The sequence below is a fragment of the Procambarus clarkii genome, chromosome 67 (genome assembly GCF_040958095.1).
Source record: "Procambarus clarkii isolate CNS0578487 chromosome 67, FALCON_Pclarkii_2.0, whole genome shotgun sequence".
Classification (NCBI taxonomy): Eukaryota; Metazoa; Arthropoda; class Malacostraca; order Decapoda; family Cambaridae; genus Procambarus; species Procambarus clarkii.
In genome coordinates this window covers 25,092,470-25,112,804 of record NC_091216.1, presented here as the reverse complement: position 1 = coordinate 25,112,804, position 20,335 = coordinate 25,092,470, and the positions used below count along the sequence as shown (strand labels likewise).

Genomic DNA, 20,335 nt, shown 5'->3' with positions numbered 1-20,335 from the left:
TCTATAGCACTACGTCGTGGGAAATTAACTTACGAATCGATCACCGAATCGAAGCATATACGTCTCACCCCGAGAGAAAAGTATAAAAGATTAAATGTCTGTCATTCTCCATTCACAGCCTAGCCACCAGAGCGGGTGTTTCCTCTCTACATCCTCGCGTGTTTGAAGACAAGATATTTATGACTGAATTTGATATCACAAGCACGGGTCTACCTTGTGTTCGAAGACCACCAGCCACCAAGCTGTGTACATTATCATCACTAGTGGTATGTAGTTGTCTCTGATTTATTTGCTAGTTTTATTTATAACTGAATTTTATTTGGCTAGGTATTTGATTATTTTGAAATATTAATTAATTTAAGACATGTGTTTGTGTATGTTATATTTTACGTGATATATATTTCCTGTTGTCAAATAGTGTTCTTATCGGTATAATTTTCTCCTTGTTCCTTTATTGTTAACGTCCTTATTGCTGTGCATTGTTCGTAATGCGGGTCTTGACTACTATCTTGCCCCGAAGGCGTTGCACCACCTTGCGGTGTCAAGAACTTTTTGTATACATGGAATTTGAGTGACGCCACAAAGTGTCCTACTCGTTGGCTGTAAACAGCTGCCGTGGCTCTTCTCTCCATTGAATAACACTTGTCTCGTGTGTACAACAGTTTAGCTGTTCCAAGCTGTTGTTTTGAAGAACGTTTAAGTGCTGTTGTGGGAGCCAGACGGCGCCGACCACGTGACTACACCTCCTCCCTACTCGGCAATGATCGGCACGAAACATTACGATACAATTTAACCCGATTATTCCGAACTTGCGTATTGTATCGTCGAAAGACTTTTACGTACAAGCGCCACAGCTATATCCTCGCGAATCGCCACACAAACTAGCCATTTTGTAATGGTAAATTAGGGCAAAATAATGGGTTTTTGATAAGGGTGCGTGGTTACCGCCGGGGGAGGTGCGCGTGGATGGGCCGGGTGGCGCGGCCGGCGCTCCCTAGTGTGTTTACATCAGTGAGTGAGGCAGCATGAACCCCACAATTCTCTTCCTCGTCTCGGTATTGATAGTGACAACGCTTGGCACCGCTGACGGTAGGTGCTCTAGTGGCTTTGGCGTAGTTTAGAGGTGTCGGGCTTTGGTGTTTGTGCGTTAGGTTGGTAATTTTGTGTTTGTGGAGGGTTTTGTTGCGTGGTCTGTCCTTGACGGGCTTGTTGAGCTGTGTATGTATGGCGCCTTTTGAGGGGGGGACATCGTTTTCTTCCTGTTTGTTTACTTAGCTATGTGCGTTTGTGTGTATATCGACTCTTAGATATTATTGGGCTTCTTAATTAAGACGGCGTATAATCGTAGTTAACAGGCTATTACGCAGAGCTCGTGTTAACGCCTTACACACGTGAGCCTAACGGTATGGTGATTGTTCCTGGTAGTCTTGGGATTCCCCTTATAAGACAATTTTCCGTGTGGCATCACTAGTTGTAACCTTCTTAACTGGGAGGACAGGGGGGGGGGGGATCCTATACGGTATAAGCCATTATTTACTAAATTTATAAAATTATATGAAATTTGTACTAGTTTCAATCTGAACATGGGCGAAGTGGTAGACGCAAATGAAGTTTATACTACCTCATTAGTGTTTTTTTATAGTTTATTACGTATGTGTAGCGAGCTTAAATAAGTACTTTGACTATATCAATATAAAATTATGGTAATATTGGTTTAATACAGGGATGTAACTGACCTTATCAATGTGCACTTGGTTCCTATCGTGGTTTCAGAAAAGCTCGTACAGAGAATGGGGTGCTAAAATCATAAAGGCACTGAACTTTTACTGTATTTGGAAACATTTTAATTTTGCTAAGATAATGAAAGCCTCAAGTAGCCATTTTAGTCGTATTTGCAGTAGCTGAATAGATTCCAAACATGGCCACTGTTTTAACAATGAAATAGTTTAGTACATTATATAAATTGGGATCTAAACATAGCTGTAAGGTTGTGTAAATGAAAATACCAGGAAAGGTATGGCATCTCTAGATAATTTTAAAGCATAGATTTCGGTGATTTGGGTAGGGAAATTTTGGCCATGCGTTAGTTTAATTATGGTAATAGTTTCATTCATTCTAGCACTTTAGCTATAGTAATGTAATTCTACAATGTTCCAAGTTTTGGTACAGACCCGGTTACCGGATCCTTTCCCTTTCGGTTTACCGAATCCATATTCTACGCTTTACCGTAGTTTGGTTATTCCTCTAACTCCCATAGAGGTATCTCTAACATAACTGCAAGATATTTGCCTCGGCTGTGCAGCTGGCAGCCACGTGGCCTCCCAGGCATCGTACCCTGTAACCTATTGCCAAAAAGTCTCCTTCAAGCCGCGTACTTCACATTCCTCTCGGCGGGTGGTCTACATCTACACTCGCTACGTAACTTCTGCGTAATTTTGCGAAGATCTTGTCCAATAAAATGCTACATAGTTATCCCGACTTGGGCATTTTCAACATTCTTTTTACGCTGTCAAGGTTCGTAGTCTGTAGCCCCCCCCCCCTTTCCCGGTCTGTGAATTCTTAGTGTATTGTAAATATGTTCAGCTTTAAAAGTGTTGTGTTTCAGCTTTACAAATGTAAAAAGTGCTACTGTGGACTCTGAAAAAGTTTGAACCAATTGGTGGTGGTGGTTGTCAATTATAACGTGTTGGCGTCTTGGCATAACTATAATTTTGACTTGTGAATATAAACTTTTGCCAAATTAGTAAGACACTCCATGCAACTTGCATTTTCATTCCTCAGTGCAATAAGAAGCTAGTGACGATGCAACGACCAGAGCCACCCAGAGCCACCAGCGTAGCTGCAGCGCTATCCACAGCCCGATGGTCTATACCGTCAACGTGGGCCTCGGCCAACCGCAAGAAGGAATACAGCGTGTCGGACTCTTCGCCGTCATCGTCGCCGACGTCGTCGCTGCTAAACATCAGTATAAAGCAGAACTGGTGGTGCACCAGCTGTCGGCGGCCGAGGGAGGAATGCGAGTGTTTGTGTGTGATATCTTAAGAGCCACAGCATTATGTCGCTGCAGGTGGTGGTGTGGCTTTGGGCGAGGGAGCTCGTTGATCTCTCGTTTTCAGTAGACTGTCCTCGGGCAGGAAGCTAGAATAAATGTTCATTTGTAAAGTGCATGAAGTGCTGTACGTGTATTTAGTTAGTGACAAGGCCGTTGCTGACTGATGGCAATCAAAGATGGCATGACTTTCAATCTGAAAAATTAAAATACCTCGCAGGTAAAATAAAAATTTGGAGACTACAGATCGTCCAGGCTTTTGCATTGGTTAGTCTTGAGTTTTGATTCTCTTTAAATTCACTGTTTCATTATCTTAAGATAGTCATGAAACTTCCAATCTACTTCACACATTTGTATTTAATATTTATTGGAATTTTGTACTGTATTAAAGATACATTGGTATAGATGTCTCTTTAAATAGTAACCCTAATTTCTTCTGGACGTATGCAGTGGTAAGTTGTGCTTTAATGAGGCTATTCTCATGTGATCGATGAGGCTAATAAGGAGGTAATCACGAAGGTGTACTATTAGACAGTTAAATTACATTGCCGAAAGATATGGTGTAAACCGTCTGCTTCTGTAAGTGCTTCACGCTAAATTTTCACCCTGGTGTGAGTGCTCGTGCTAGCTAACGAATTGTAAATCTTCATGGTGACCTCCCTAGTATTAAAAACTTAATATCTAGTAATAAAAGGTGTTCTAACGTAATGTAACTTTACGTCAACATTTGGACCTTCATATGTAATCGCAAACATTTCATTGTCATGCATTTACTCAGAATCTGATAACATAATGTTATATAATAAACTAAGGTGTTAGTTTTAAGTTTCCCAGACTGCATTTGCACTTAAACCATTTCAGACCATCCCCCATATACATTTAGATCATAACATAAATGTTGCTCAATCTAGAATTTATTTTTTTATAAATACATTAATCAGTTTAACAATTCATAGTAGCTATTTATTGTTAGGTTTTAATGTGGTTACGAAGGTAATTGTTCCTCTAGTAGTTTCGATTTCCACTATTGTAGATAAAGTTTATGGCACGTGGATTACAGGTTGTGATAAAATTATCTTGACAGTTCTAGAGACCAATGATTTGGGAAACTGTACATTGTTGGTGCTCGCTGCTATTTTAATTGCACTAAAAGATGTGAAAGTACAGACTGGTGGGCATTGTTAGGAGCCTGCATTATGTAAGATGTTCCTGGTAGGGTGAAGAATATTAATTTCCATGTTTCCCAAAAGTGGCCAAAACACTTAATTTTAATAGCCTGTAAATTGGCTGTTTTTGACATATCTTGTAGCAGTTTTACACTGCAGCCCTACACATGCCTTATTAGTCCTTAAATTAAACATCTGGTATTGACAATTGCCTGTGTATATAGTTTAGTTTTGTTCCTATAGGCATTTAATATTTTGAAGTTTATATTGTACCTTAAGTTTAGCTAAAGGTAAGGTGCTGTAGATTTAGCTTGAGTAAAAGATGTGTGCACAGGCTTCACAGAATTAAGTGACAAGCCTTGCAATGTTTCAAGGATGTTTAGCTATAGTTTTTTACGTGAATTGGCTGCAGTATACTGCAGTAAAACAATGTATATACAGGTGCTCTTGTATTAAACTAATAAATTTAGTGTTATTTTTTTTCTTCCTTTATTTGCTTGAATGTAATTCGGATCTCTTTTGTTGCACTAATGTCTAAATGTAGATTAAAACAGGTTGATTTCGTGGTCAAAATCCCAATGTGCTTGTTTTACTGTTATAGGCCTATGAAAGGTCTGTCGGTTTAGATAAAACATTTTTACCACACTGGCTTGATATATTGGAAAAGTAAGATTTACATAAAATGCCTGAATGTTACATTTAAGATTGTGGATTCAAAAGGGTTTGGTATTGAGGGTATAGAAACAAGAATCCTGATACTGTGTGTAGATGTGAAATTTTTCAGCGGCTAGCAAGTTTGGCATAAAGCCTTAATCATGGCAACATATTAAGCTTGTGTTGAAAATATTACAGTATTCATCTGTAATAGCATTGAAGTCCCTCACTGAATGTGGTAAACTGGCAAAGATAATGCAGTTACTTTTTTTCTTAGAGCAAAATTTGCTGTGACTTAAGTACGACAAATACGACGGGTGTTTAGGTTAGTATTTTTAAATGTTTAGTTTCGTATGGAAAGCATGTACAATATTTGTAATTTGCAGTAAGTTAAAATATAATTAGCGTGGCCAATTCTCGCCTCAGGCTCGACTTGGGATAACTTGGTCCAACAGAATGTTGCTTGGAGCGGCCTGCATACCCACATGCCCACCACAGCCAGATTCTTTCAAGAAGTGCCAGACCAAAGTGGCTCTAGAATACATCCACCTTCGTTCCGACAATTATTTTATTAGGATGCTTAACTACTGGATCTTGTAAGGCATGCCTATTGAAGAAGCCCATAGTGTTGGGAAGTGGTGGTTGTGGGTAAAATTTGGTTTACATATTCAACCTTGACACGGCCACGGACGCTGAAACTGGCAATACATCATACGGAAGAGATGCACAGTTGTTGGTTGCACAAGTGTTCTGCCATAAATGTATTTATTTGGTAATATGTGCAGCCGAGCAGTTTTTATCCTTACTGCAGAAAGTATTTATTCTGGAAAACTATACTGATATTTAATTCTTTCGGAGGTAGGTAAAGTGTCGCGTGGGAGGCATAAGATAGTAGTCGAAGTAATTTAAACATTGAATAAGAACTAGAGCTCGAATAGCTGCTATATATTTTAACTTTAAAACATAATAGATTCCCAAATCTAAAGGCATAATATCCATTCATTCGTTGGTATGGAAGTTGGCGTATTATCCAGCCCCCTCTTCGTAAAGGGAGAAAGCGCCAAGCAATTAAGACTTCATAGCACATGGAAAGGACAAGGATTTAAGATGGTACGGAGGGGGATGGAATGGTGGCCAACCACTTTGACGGTCGGGGAGTCTTGGTAAATGACAAGGAATGGTTAGTCAAACCGCATCGCCATCTCTTGACCCCAGTGTACACACTTGATCATTAGTAACTCGCTAACACAAGTGGGCACACTTTAAGGAATTGAACATGCTCTACGACTCGCCAGAGCCAAACCCATTGTCGAACTGATTGTCCAGCTTGTGCAATTGTGTATCTAGTCATGTAACACTGTTTTTCCTTAAGTTAACATTGTAATTTTGTTATAGGCGTTCTGGTTCTGTTGGCAATTACTGGCCACACTGCATGTTGAAGAGGACATATTTGAGGATGCTGCATCCCCCCTCCCCCACTGGGAGGATGCTGCATCCCCCCTCCCCCACTGGGAGGTTGCTGCATCCCCTCCTCCCCCACTGGGAGGATGCTGCATCCCCCCCTCCCCCACTGGGAGGATGCTGCATCCCCCCCTCCCCCACTGGGAGGATGATGCATCCCCCCTCCTCCTCTGGGAGGATGCTGCATCCCCCCTCCCCCACTGGGAGGATGCTGCATCCCCTCCTCCCCCACTGGGAGGATGCTGCATCCCCCCCTCCCCCACTGGGAGGATGCTGCATCCCCCCCTCCCCCACTGGGAGGATGCTGCATCCCCCCCTCCCCCACTGGGAGGATGCTGCATCCCCCCCTCCCCCACTGGGAGGATGCTGCATCCCCCCCTCCCCCACTGGGAGGATGCTGCATCCCCCCCTCCCCCACTGGGAGGATGCTGCATCCCCCCCTCCCCCACTGGGAGGATGCTGCATCCCCCCCTCCCCCACTGGGAGGATGCTGCATCCCCCCCTCCCCCACTGGGAGGATGCTGCATCCCCCCCTCCCCCACTGGGAGGATGCTGCATCCCCCCCTCCCCCACTGGGAGGATGCTGCATCCCCACCTCCCCCACTGGGAGGATGCTGCATCCCCCCTCCCCCACTGGGAGGATGCTGCATCCCCCCCTCCCCCACTGGGAGGATGCTGCATCCCCCCCTCCCCCCACTGGGAGGCTGCTGCATCCCCCCTCCCCCACTGGGAGGCTGCTGCATCCCCCCTCCCCCACTGGGAGGATGCTGCATCCCCCCTCCCCCACTGGGAGGATGCTGCATCCCCCCTCCCCCACTGGGAGGCTGCTGCATCCCCCCCTCCCCCACTGGGAGGATGCTGCATCCCCCCCTCCCCCACTGGGAGGATGCTGCATCCCCCCCTCCCCCACTGGGAGGATGCTGCATCCCCCCCTCCCCCACTGGGAGGATGCTGCATCCCCCCCTCCCCCCACTGGGAGGATGCTGCATCCCCCCCTCCCCCCACTGGGAGGATGCTGCATCCCCCCTCCCCCCACTGGGAGGATGCTGCATCCCCACCTCCCCCACTGGGAGGATGCTGCATCCCCACCTCCCCCACTGGGAGGATGCTGCATCCCCCCCTCCCCCACTGGGAGGCTGCTGCATCCCCCCCTCCCCCACTGGGAGGATGCTGCATCCCCCCCTCCCCCACTGGGAGGCTGCTGCATCCCCCCTCCCCCACTGGGAGGATGCTGCATCCCCCCTCCCCCACTGGGAGGATGCTGCATCCCCCCCTCCCCCACTGGGAGGCTGCTGCATCCCCCCCTCCCCCACTGGGAGGATGCTGCATCCCCCCCTCCCCCACTGGGAGGATGCTGCATCCCCCCTCCCCCACTGGGAGGATGCTGCATCCCCCCTTCCCCACTGGGAGGATGCTGCATCCCCCCTCCCCCACTGGGAGGATGCTGCATCCCCCCCCCCCCTCCACTGGGAGGACGCAACCCCCTTTACTCATCGTCCTGCTGCGGTTACTTCACATACTTTGCTCAGTCTACCTTCCCCGGCCCCCCCCCCCATAAAAATCCCCAAATCCCTGGCCTGGATTTTTGTTCATACTTGATTGACGCGTCGTGTTCGTTTCCGCTAATTAGTTCTTGCAGTTGATATTTGCATTTTCTCACTTAAGTCGTTTAAGTCGTTATTGTAAAAGTTTTGTGCAAATATGTTCTGCCTGCAGAGCACGTTAAGAGATTCACTTGTTAGGCTTCTAGTGCCGAAGCCTCGCGATAAACCCACTACACATTACACCGTGCATCTAGATTGTATTCCACCAAGTTGTGCTTGTGGGGGTTGAGCTCTGGCTCTTTGGTCCCGTCTCTCAACTATCAATCAACTGGTGTACAGGTTCCTGAGCCTACTGGGCTCTTATCATATCTATACTGTATTTAAAACTGTGTATGGAGTCAGCCTCCACCATATCACTGCCTAATGCATTCCATTTGTCAACTACTGACACTAAAAAAGAATCGAATGTCTATAGCTCATTTGGGCACTTAATTTCGACCTGTGTCACCTAATGCCTCTGCCCCTTAAGTTAGTCTTTATATACCCTATCAATTCCTTTGAGAATGAATTTGTAATTGTCAGTAAGGAGCTGTTCCCGTGGTCATCAGGTGGATGAAGCTGGTGCAATACAGATGATCGTTGTCACCCATTGGCTCCCTCGCGGCCTTCACAGCAACCACTTGCTTCAACCATTCATCCTTCAAGACCTTTATTAGCACCTCCTGGTGGTGTCCAGGCCGGCTGGCAAGCGAGAGTGAAGGTTTTACTTAAAATAGATTCGTATACGAAGTAAGTTATATGGTATTAATAGAGAATTACATATAAATTAACATAAATGCCGATGTCGAGCCTGGTACTTTACTAGGAAGCTTTGAGGGCATCAGTAACAGCTCGAATAATGAGAATTAGGATATTGTTGTCTTGTCTATATGTTGGTATGATTAGATAAGCCTCATTTTGCCTTACAGAGATAAATCTGAGGATTATTGGCGGTAGCTGTCGTCTATAATAAGCTGGACATCGAAGAATTCCTTATCACATATAAACATCTAACATCAACCTAAGGTTTATTACCTTAAGGATAAGCTCAAGTGTCGGTCCTTATTTTGTGGACGGTACTCGGTACCTCGTCCCGCCATGCATTGCTGTAAAATAATAGTATTTGTCTAGAAAAAATTTATGATCGAAAATAGAGAAGGAAAATCTTGTGGTCAGGGGAATTATCTAATTGTTTCATGATCTAGTTTGCTTATGCTATCGGCTGTTGTTGTGTGTGCTGATAATGTGACCAATTGTGTAGACGTGTTCACTTAGTACTTGCCTAGCAGTGTTTGGATAAACTTTAGCTCCTGGATACCCTCCAGAGAGGGGCAGAGTAGGAGTGGATGAGCCATAGGACAAAGAGCCATTCTATGTCACATGGTGCAATATCTCCAACTTCGTGTGCTGTGTCATGTTCAGTCATTGTTGGCATCTACTTCCTCTTCCTCGAACTCGTTTCATTTAACTACTACCCGTAAGGAAGGCGTCCTTGTTGTCAATTTCCACCTACAAAATAAAATTTGTTTATCGTCTTGAAATTTATCGAGTTTACTCTCTTGAGCGCTTGGGGGTTGGGACTTGTCGCCTGTAGCCACCTGCCACAGGGAGCGGTAACTATACCTGATCCTGGCAACCACAAGTAGCATTGTCTGGTGGTGGACGTTTTGTGCTGCCCTTGTGCAGCATAGGTATCAGATCTAAAATATAAATAATCCATGTTTTCTCTATACCAGTCCTTTCAAGCCTCTGGGAATGTAATTTCGCTATCAAACCTGAATGTTTGAAACCTCATCCCACTGGGCACAGTATCCTAGAGCAACGTGGAATGAACGTCGTCCCCCCATTGATTCAACGCCACTCTTTTGCCCACAGGAATAGTTTTAACAATAGAGGTTGGGTACCCTAGGTATAGTTCAACTTAAGCATTTGCCCGCTTTTTTTTTATTATTAAGATATGAGGTACATCTGCATTAGTGCAGCTACCCTAGACTATATGAAGTGGAGTACAGTGTGTCAAAAAAAGATAACTAGGTGATGCTAAAAATCCCCATCACACAGGATGGTTAGTCATTTGCCCGGTAATCTGGTCAAATGGACAAAAACTAAGGGCTAATCTTGCCCGTTTTCGGTATATTTTTTTTTTTTTTTTGCAACAATTCCGCGACCAAGCCTAGAAGAGCCGGTTCATCTTTAAGTGGGTGGGTTACTTTAGTATTTTGTGGCTTAGTGGTGTACTGTTGCACATTATTGTCTTAAGAATCCATTATAATCTGATATCCGAGGAGAAATCAGACTTGTCTGTATACTGTTTATTTTACTGATGAGAATTAGTTGCAGGTTTAATTCTTGAATTAATTCAATTAATAATTAGCCTTTGATTAACCGGAGGATGACGAGGCGAGTGAGATTGTAGTTTGGGGCTCCGACCACCATGGATTTGTTGTAAATCCTGCGGTGTGAATTGGATTTCGGATTAGCTGGTTAAGTACATTAGTTTTGAGCATATGGTGAGGTTGTTTATCGGTTTGGATATTCGTGTTTGACCTGGATGGTAGGATTGGACTAGTCACCCTTGTTCGTAGATTTTAATGAGTCAATCGTTGATTCCGGTTTCCAGTTCATTCGGGGGAGTTCATTGAATATCCGGAGACATTATTGTTGAGTAACGAGTGTAACAAGCTCTAGTGTAATTGTAAATGACTTACGGATATGTTTTAAATATGTTTTAACATTATTGTTGATTGAGGAGGTCTACTAGAGTAGGAGGGGGGGGATTGGAATTGGATTAGAACTATCAGGGTAAAGCGCCAAGCCATTAGTACTATATAGCACTTGTAAAGAGTCGGATTAGGGATTTTGGGATAGGACGGGAATGCTGCCCAAATACTTGGACGGTCGGGGATTGAACGTCGACGTGTATGAAGCGAGACCGTTGCTGTACCGTCCAGTCCAAGTGGGGCCCTATACTTATGGCTGTGTGTGTATTTGTAAAGACTGTGTGTACCTTAATTATTTTACTAAAAAGCCTCGTGTATATTTTCCCCATTGCTGCTACATTGTGAAATTCAAAGTAAAAAATAGTCACTTGGAAATCTTAGAAATAAGCGGCAGCAAATAAAAACTATACCTAGACTTTATGGCTAGCATCAGGCAGATTTGGATATATTATTGACTGGAAGATAGCGATAATATTCCCGTGGAATATTTAAAGTCCCAGCTACATCCCTAATAACCTCTGAATATTAGGCATATTACAATTTAAATTTATTGGGAGTCGAGAGTCGTTACATTTTTACCGACTCCGGTAACTCTCAAATAGCCTCCGACTCTGGTAATCCAAGAAGAGTTAACAACTCTTAGTCTCCATGGTGTAGTGGTAAGACACTCGCCTGGCGTTCCGCGAGCGCTTTGTCATGGGTTCGTATCCTAGCCGGGGAGGATTTACTGGGCGCAAATCTTCAACTGTAGCCTCTGTTTAACTCAACAGTAAAATGTGTACTTGGTTGTAACAACGATTCTTCGCGGCGGGGATCGTATTCCAGGGACCTGCCCGAAACGCTACGCGTACTAGTGGCTGTACAAGAATGTAACAACTCTTGTATATATTGTATCTCAAAAAAACAACTCCACAGCCCTGCGCGTGTGTGTGTGTTACATCTAACCATGTAAAGAAGTGGTCTGGATTAGTATCCTTCAACTTGTTCAGTGTTTTTTAGTTTCGATGACATCAGGGCTATCATGTGTGCTTCACAGGGTTAAGTATTGTGGTCCTCAACATTTCCGGGTTTGAGAGTGGACTTGAGTTTTGGGATGAGTTTTATCACCGGTAAACTTTCACCAAAGTAGACACGTCTTTCCCATGATGGTCTCCAGGCTTGGATTCAGTAGTCCAAATGTGTGGTGAGGGAGGCACGCCAGAGACTAATACAAGTTGATTAACTACATTCTTTTCCTGGCAGTCAAAGATTTGTTTGTCATTGTCCAGGACATCACGAGGAGCAGCTAGTTTGCCTGCTGAACGAAAAGCTATCATGGCATAGTATGCAAACGACGAGTACAAAAAGAATAACATTAAAGAAAAACAAATTCAAACCAAGTCGAAATAATAGTAAGTCACTTCAAGTAAAAGCAGCAGTCTCCATTTTGCTCCATATCTCAGAGTACGGGTAGTTGTTTTGGTACTGTAAGAGAGAAATCAGTTAGTTTAGCTGTTACTTGTTCACTGCATTTCTATCAGTAGAGGTATTTTCTATGAAGGCGGGTGGGAAGGTATCCCAATAAACAGGGGGCTACTGACCACATGGAGGTGGGTGGGGGGCAGGGGATGCATGTCATTATTTGTGTTGGGGGGAGAAGCTATTTTAAACCTGACTTGTCAACACTCGTAAAAACCTTACCTTGTTTGTCAAGTTTTGTTGACCTTAAAGTGTTGTCTTGGTGATTTTTGGCAAGGCTTTCATCCTTGCCGTGCCGGGGACGATGTAAGGCTACCAGTCAATGGTTGACTATGTTTTACAGCAGTTTTTGCAACATTTGCACTGTAATATGTATTTGGGGGGTGTACCATACAAAATGTTTAGGCTAATGATTCACATTTTGAAGAGGATTTGTTGGAAGTGAAAGAATTAGATTGCGGCCTACTTTATAATCTTGTGAGACAATTAGTTATTTTTATTAAATACAACCGTTCTATGAAACTTAAATATAGAAAGTGGAAACTTAACAAATAGCGTAGCCTCGTCGTGTGAATTATACAATAAATATGAGAATTTAATATTGAATTTTGTCGTTCATTTGCGATTGAAATAGTTTTATGCTTGGTACCTTTTGACGAAGTGGTAATTATTTACCATTGTTGTGCTTTCCTGTCACAGCTATCGATTTCGTAGAGAATAATTGTTATTGTCAATAAGAAAATACATTAAATGCCGGTGATGGCAGCTCAGACCTGCTTGCCCCCAGAGGTCGGTGGCGCTAGTGTTGACTCCCACATCACTCATTCTCTTTGCTTTGGAAGAGACTTCCTTTTTTTCACCTGGAAATATTTATTGTGTAGAGAAGGTGTACTGAAGCAAGCTTCCGACTACCATGTCGGGTGTAAGGAAGGCGGAAGAGAAGTGGAGGGTATGGTAGGTGGCGGCCTCGTCTGACTTGGAGGCCAGCGTGGTGTCGAGGATCTTGTCCTCTGCCCTTACCTCCCTCAGCACCACTCACCTACATGGTTTCCTGCTGTCGGGGGGGGGATCTTGAGGTGTTTTCGGGGCTTAGCGTCCCCGCGGCCCGGTCCTCGACCAGGGTAGACAGTCTGAAGGTTCCCTCACCCTCTAGCTGTGAAGGGGACTGCATTTTCCAGGGCACAACCCACAATAGTTGGGGGGTATGGAAAATAAAAAAGTGCCCAAACGTCTCTGGTTATTTAGAATAACTCGCACATGCGTGTCAGGAAGGAAATGAATACCCGTGTGTAAGTGATTGGATCATTGAATTCATTGCTGTAATTGGTATCAAGATGCTAAAATTAGCCTATCCCAACCCCTGCACTGACGCCCTTCCCTGGAAACACAAACCGAAACTGTTTCTTTTCCGCTTGTTACAGCTAGTAATAAAGTTGTTACATCTTGGCTTAACGTGTTTGACGTATTAGAACGTTGTTACAACTTGCTATATTGGTTGTAATAACTGGTTATGTGTTAAAACTTGTTCGAACGTTTTACCAACGTCGTAGTCTCGGTGTGTGTTTGGCGGGTCCAAACCTTCTTTATTGAGGGGTCAGTATTTTCGCTAATGGGTTACCAAAAACTGCAACTGTACTCCATGTACATGATCTATCTCTGTCAAAAGACTATTATAACGGCACTCTCCTGTAAAATGGACATAACCCCTTACGAAGTCAGTATCCCCCAATCGCTTGGGGTGGACGGTAGAGCGAAGGTTTCCCTTCATGCAGGTCGGCGTTCAATCCCCGACCGTTCAAGTGGTTGATTGTTGCCGCCGAAGGCGGCTAGTTTATGATGCACTCCATACTCATCCTGTGAGCGGTAGCGCAAAAAAGGATTACAGAGGGCACAAAAGGTCTTTATCAAACCTCAACGGAGATGATTACGTTATTAACAGTTAAATCTCTCCTGCACATCATATAATCACCCCTTTCTCCCCAAGAAGCTGATTAAAGCTGACACATGTCTCGATAAGAAACAAAGTCTTAATCAAAATTGATGCTCTTGACAAAGCTCTCGTGCGCTCCCAACTTATTTACATTGATGACGCCTTCCACCAGTCCTGTGGTGCAGATTTAAATTTTTTAAATTTTTCCCCGAGGGGCGAGTTTATTGGGCAGCGCCACTCATCTTGTGAGTGGACACCGCCATAGCAGCATGTACAACACTCCCCAATAGGAAGAAAACCCGCTGGGTTGTTCATCCTGTCACTTGTACCCAGACACAGCTGGGACTTGCTTAACTGTCTGCAGTTGGAAGTGTAATTGCTGTGACTGAGGGAGATGGATGGCTCCTACTGCAGCCCTTTCTCGCCAGCGTTCCCACCGTCAAGAAACTGTCGCATTAAAGTGCCCTAACCTAACCTACCAGAGGACCCATCAGCAGAAAATGGGTATTATGTCAATTTTGCGAGCCGCTTCCATTGTCTTGTACACCAGTTTTTGGCCTTAGGTGAAGTATACGTTAAAATGCGACGTGCTATAAAAAGAACAGGTTGACCTGAGTGGGGATCTCGTATAGATAACTGGGCCTCCACCCTTTATACATAATTGTTCACCATAATTCTCGCACTCAAGCGTGTATATGTATCTATCATCCTTGAGTGACTGTCATCCATGAGTGACTGTCATCCATGAGTGACTGTCATCCATGAGTGACTGTCATCCATGAGTGACTGTCATCCATGAGTGACTGTCATCCTTGAGTGACTGTCATCCATGAGTGACTGTCATCCATGAGTGCACTCGACACACTCCAGGCATAACTGTGACGGGCTTGTTGTGTCTGAAGCTAGACGCGGATATGACGAAATCAACAGTGATGGAGTCAGTCTGTTTCCTGTGGATTCCTTTCCATATTAGTCTTCGAATGCTTGACAAAATTCATCTTGGATTGCCTTTGAGAAGTCTGAGGGAAGCAATACCTTGAGGTTATCTTGAGATGATTTCGGGGCTTAGCGTCCCCCTCGGCCCGGTCCTCGACCAGGCTTTTTTTTTTCTTTCTACACCCCCTCCTCCCAGGAAGCAGCCTGTAGCAGCTAACTCCCAGGTACCTGTATACTGCTAGGTGAACAAGGGCATCAGGGTGAAAGAAACTTTGCCTATTTGTTTCCGCCTCCACCGGGCATCGAACCCGGAACCTCAGGATTACGAATACGAAGCGTTGTCCACTCAGCTGTTAGGTTATACCGGAAACGGCAACAAAATCTAGTACATATGAAGCAAAGTGAAATTCACACCAGTTACTCCATCATTCTATTATGTAGGAAGACCCGCACATCTATGGATCGTCCAATAAGGTTAACAGACTTCTAGATGTTACCACTGCTAGGCTTGGGCACGGCTACAAGTACCTATAGGAGTATGTACCACCTGCTGATGTGGGGCCAGGTTCACGAAGCAGTTACGCAAGCACTTACGAACCTGTACATCTTTTCTCAATCTTTGGTGGCGTTGTTTACAATTATTAAACGGTTAATGAGCTCCGAAGCACCAGGAGGCTGTTTATAACAATAACAACAGTTGATTGGCAAGTTTTCATGCTTGTAAACTGTTTAATAAACGTAACCAAAACCGTCAAAGATTGAGGAAAGATGTACACGTTCGTAAGTGCTTGCGTAACTGCTTCGTGAATCTGGCTCGTGGACTTTACTAAATGTACACTGTCAGTAGAAATATTCACATTGCGTCACTATGGAATCGAATATGAAACAAAAAATTGCACAATTCAAAGAAAACTATCAATGGTGTTCAAGACATGTGTAAGTACTGGTACTTCATTAAAAAAGTATGTACCACCATAAATCCTGGCCAGGTAGCCAAAGTTTGCTTGCTGAAGACTGTAAAGCAAGACTGTAAAGCTGTCACATAGTTGGGATGTGTGTGTGGTGGGGGGGGAGCAGGATTAGTAACCCACTTCCTGCAGCTGTAAACTGACTTGTATACAGTTAACTGTTGTGGGCCACTTCTTGAATCACTTGTGATATGAAGACCATTGCTAATATAACAACATCGCAAGATTGCTACTTGTTTCTAGGTAAATGAACTGTGTTTCAGTTTCTGAAGCCATTATGTCCCTCTGTAACCCTTATCACCGCCCACGGGATGGGTATGGGGTCCACCACCGCCCACGGGATGGGTATGGGGTCCACCACCGCCCACGGGATGGGTATGGGGGTCAACCACCGCCCAAGGGATGGGTATGAGGGTCCACCACCGCCCAAGGGATGGGTATGGGGTCCACCACCGCCCACGGGATGGGTATGGGGGTCAACCACCGCCCAAGGGATGGGCATGAGGGTCCACCACCGCCCAAGGGATGGGTATGGGGTCCACCACCGCCCAAGGGATGGGTTATAGATGATTAATCAGATCACACGTGCGCTCTATGTATGTATGTATGTACATACGGAGGAGAGAGAAAAAATAGCATTCTTAGGGTGTCGCCTTCGGGTTTAAGCCTCTGGCAGCGATGTTACGTCAGTAATGAATCACGCATGATTCAGTCAATTTCTTTCTTTATTATGCACCCCATACCCATCCCGTGGGCGGTGGTGGAAAGGGTTACAGAGGTACATAATGGGTTCAGGAACTGAACCCCAGAGTTCGTTTAGCCAAGCAAGTGACAATCTTTCGGAGCTAGTTACACAATTGTTAATATTACATACACATGTGTAAATGATTGTATATATATATACAAGTACATATACATATCAGTAATCTTTTCATATCACAAGTGATTCAACAAGAGGCTCACAACAGTCACTATACAAGGCACTTTACATCTACGGTGAGTCACACAGTTACTAGTCTTGCTCCACACTCACCTAACTGGGCGGCAGCTTTAACAGTCATGTACATGCATTACTTACAGTGAGGAAATTTTCGATACTTCGCTATGATTCCTGGCAGCACATCATCATTAATGAAGTAGTAAAATCTACGCCAGCAGATGTGTCAAACTCCCAGAGGTACTTGTAGCCGAGCCTAAGCCTAGCAGTGGCCATTCTCTCTCATTGAAAGAGAGAGATAGACAGACTGAGGCTTCCACAGTTGTTATTGTTGTTTTTAAGATTCAGCTACTCACTTAACAAAAAGTTCCAAGCAGCACGGGCTATGGTGATCCCATCGTACTCACCTGGCACAGATGTGCTGCTGCTTATTGGATTGGCACAGGTTCTGCGTACTCGCTGTGAATCATATATTTTCATTACTGTGTAGATTTTCAAAATGCTTTGCAGGTATATAATGTATTAGGGAGGGTGCGAGAGGGGGGGAGGCAAGAAAAGCCAGTGAGAGAAAGGGGGTCCAGTGAGTGAGTGAGTGAGAGAGAGAGAGAGAGAGAGAGAGAGAGAGAGAGAGAGAGAGAGAGAGAGAGAGAGAGAGAGAGAGGGGGGGGGGGGGGGAGAGAAAGAGAGGGGGGAGGGAGGGGGGGTTGGGGACAAGGAGGGGGGGAGGGGCTGCGCTATAATTAGCACTCGGTCTATTATCTGGTGAGAGAATGTGTCATGTTGGTGCTCGCTAAGAGTTCCGTGCTGTTTGTTTACCAACGCCCTGAACATACTCACTCAACCTCTCGTCAAGCTTTTCACGGTCATCAATAGGAAGTGTCTTACTGGGAGAAGGTTTCAGTGAAAGGTCAAGGATATATGTACACTGGAGTGTACCCCGCTTCTCGGTATATATGTACACAGCTTGGTTATGGTCTGTGTTTAGAACTAAAGTATACTTGTTGTTCGTCAGTAAGCAACGGTGTTGGTCTAAATAATATCCCCTCTCCCCCAAGAGTTTCATAGGCCTTAAGGTCCAACGCGAAACTGACGAGAGGTCGATGTTCAGTGATCTAGAGAATTACTATTGTAGGTTTCTAGGATCACTTCACGGGCTGGGCACACTTACTTTCCCCACTTACTCTTACATGTTACCATTTACAATGGTAACCAGCATGTCAAAAAGTGCCGGATCAACCGGGTTGTGGTGGATATGTGAGCCTGCGGGCTGCTCCAAGCAACAAGCAAGCAACAGCCTGTTGGACCAAGCTCTCACAACTAGAGCCTGGCCCCGGGCCGGACTTGGGGAGTAGAACAACTCCCAAAACACCATCCAGGTACAATCCAGGTACAAATACATTTACTTCCGTGCTCCATGGGCAGAGTTAAGAGTTAGTACACTTCATGTTAGACAACATGAAGTGTTGAGAATTATTGAACATTCAACCACAGAAGGCGATTGTAGTGCTTTGCCAGTGCAACCCATCAAACATTTTCGTCTGTATAACATAAACAGGGTAAGAGAAATGCGCGCACACTAAGTCGACTTTTAATGATTCTGAATCATTAATTCTAGCGCGAATATTTTATATTTTCCTTACATTTTTATTGTCTTGAGATGGAAGTTGAAAAATTAACTCTCCAAAGTTCATTTTTACAGTTTCCTTTGGCCTGTATACACTGAACATGGCACCATACCTAATATATATATATATATATATATATATATATATATATATATATATATATATATATATATATATATATATATATATATATATATATATATATATATATATAATGTATTTAGTAAATATAGTAAACTATATTTTTTTAGTATTATGAATTGCCTTTATAATATAATACAAGAATAGGTCTCAAAAACTTGGGTTCGTTATACAGCAATGATTCATCCGTAATGTTACAAAATTATTTGGCAATCTGTACCGTCAAAAATTATCCAAGGGTCCATTGAGATACAAAGGCTTACGTAGTCGCAGATTTGATCCCAACGGGTAACCAGTGACCAATAGTCGCGTGAGTAGCGTTGCCAGAACGCCCTATGACTTTTGACTTGACCAGGGAAGGGACCTTTCAGGAGAAGGGCCGTTGTTGTTGTTTAAGATTCAGCTACTGGGAACTAAAAGTTCCAAGTAGCACGGGCTATGGTGAGCCCGTGATGGACTTACCTAGCACAGGAGCGGGGCTGAAACTTGGAGAAGGGCCAAGTCATTATGACTATATAGCACTGGGAAGGGATCAGGATAAGGATTTGGGATGACGCGTGGAAAAGTAGACTTGACCAGTTACAAAGCCTCATTCGCGAATTTAACTTCGTTAAAAACAACTTTCAATATTCCGCTCCCTAAAATAACGTTTAATAATCGTACCAAAAGTGCTGCTTGTCTCGGTTGTTTAATGTTTTTATTTATTTATTTATACTTATATAAAAAAGTACATTGGGTTTGTGAGAGTGAATAGCAATGGTGTTCTTTACATTTTTGCAAATAAATAGTTTGTAGTTGTGTACGTAGGCGTTAGGTTAGGCTAGGTTTTTATGTTTTGTTGACGATTATTTCTATGCTCAACGTGGGTGATGCATTTAGGGAGGTGTGGGAATCGAACCTAGGAACCTGTGAGATACTGTACCAGTGAAGTTGGTACGTTATTTGGTGTTTTTCATTTAAGAACAGGGCGTTTGATGGCTGGATTAAGTAGCGTTTGTTCTTGGTTGATTATGACGGACTGAGCAAGAGAGAGAGGTGTATGACTTACACTACACACAGGTGTGTAGTGTATGTATAAAGTGTATGAATTTAATGTAGTGTAATTTTTAAAGGTGTATGACTGTTCTTAGAGTACAAAAGTTTATGTAATCAACGTTTAGTCACCATAGCGTGTTTGATACGGGTAAGTGATTACATTATATATGTATGGGTGGTACTTGAAACAAATCACATATTGTCAAGACGTTTCAACCCAGCGGCCGTCATGAAGGGTCTACACATTATCATATGGTGTTATAACACTTTGCGTTTAGGGAGTTTTGTATTAAACACTTTGTACTTATTATCCTCGGCTACAAATTCTATTTTGGTTTTGTACAGATGTCCAGGTACTTTAACTTTGGTGTTTTGGCCATCTTGGTAATTATAATTTACAGTTTATTGGCAACTGTTTTGAACTAAGCTGTTGATGGTGATTTTAAATAGCCTAGGATCATTTACATGAATTTGCATACTAGAGAAGCAGAGTAATTTTATTGCAGCACATTAAGCATCTTGAAGTTGTAAATGTAGGAGTAACTGAGTAAAAGTTAAGGCAATTTACGATAGGCTTTTAATATAGTTAAATCTGCGCGAATGAAGTGAATGTTTTATTCGTGCTAATTTATTTCATTAATGTACGGGAGGATTAGGCGGACTGTGTGCCTT

The 20,335-nt window shown here is 43.7% G+C and overlaps 1 protein-coding gene across 1 annotated transcript in view; it reads left to right on the top strand.

Moving 5' to 3' along the window:
- The first annotated feature begins 632 nt into the window (after positions 1-632).
- The window catches only part of LOC123767611 (retinoid-inducible serine carboxypeptidase), a 51,939-nt gene continuing 32,236 nt past the window's right edge, over positions 633-20,335 (top strand). Inside the window, exon 1 of the mRNA XM_045757414.2 lies at positions 633-1,089. Coding sequence (XP_045613370.2) covers positions 1,026-1,089 — 64 coding nt within the window. The 5' untranslated portion in view covers positions 633-1,025. The remainder of the gene's footprint in view (positions 1,090-20,335) is intronic.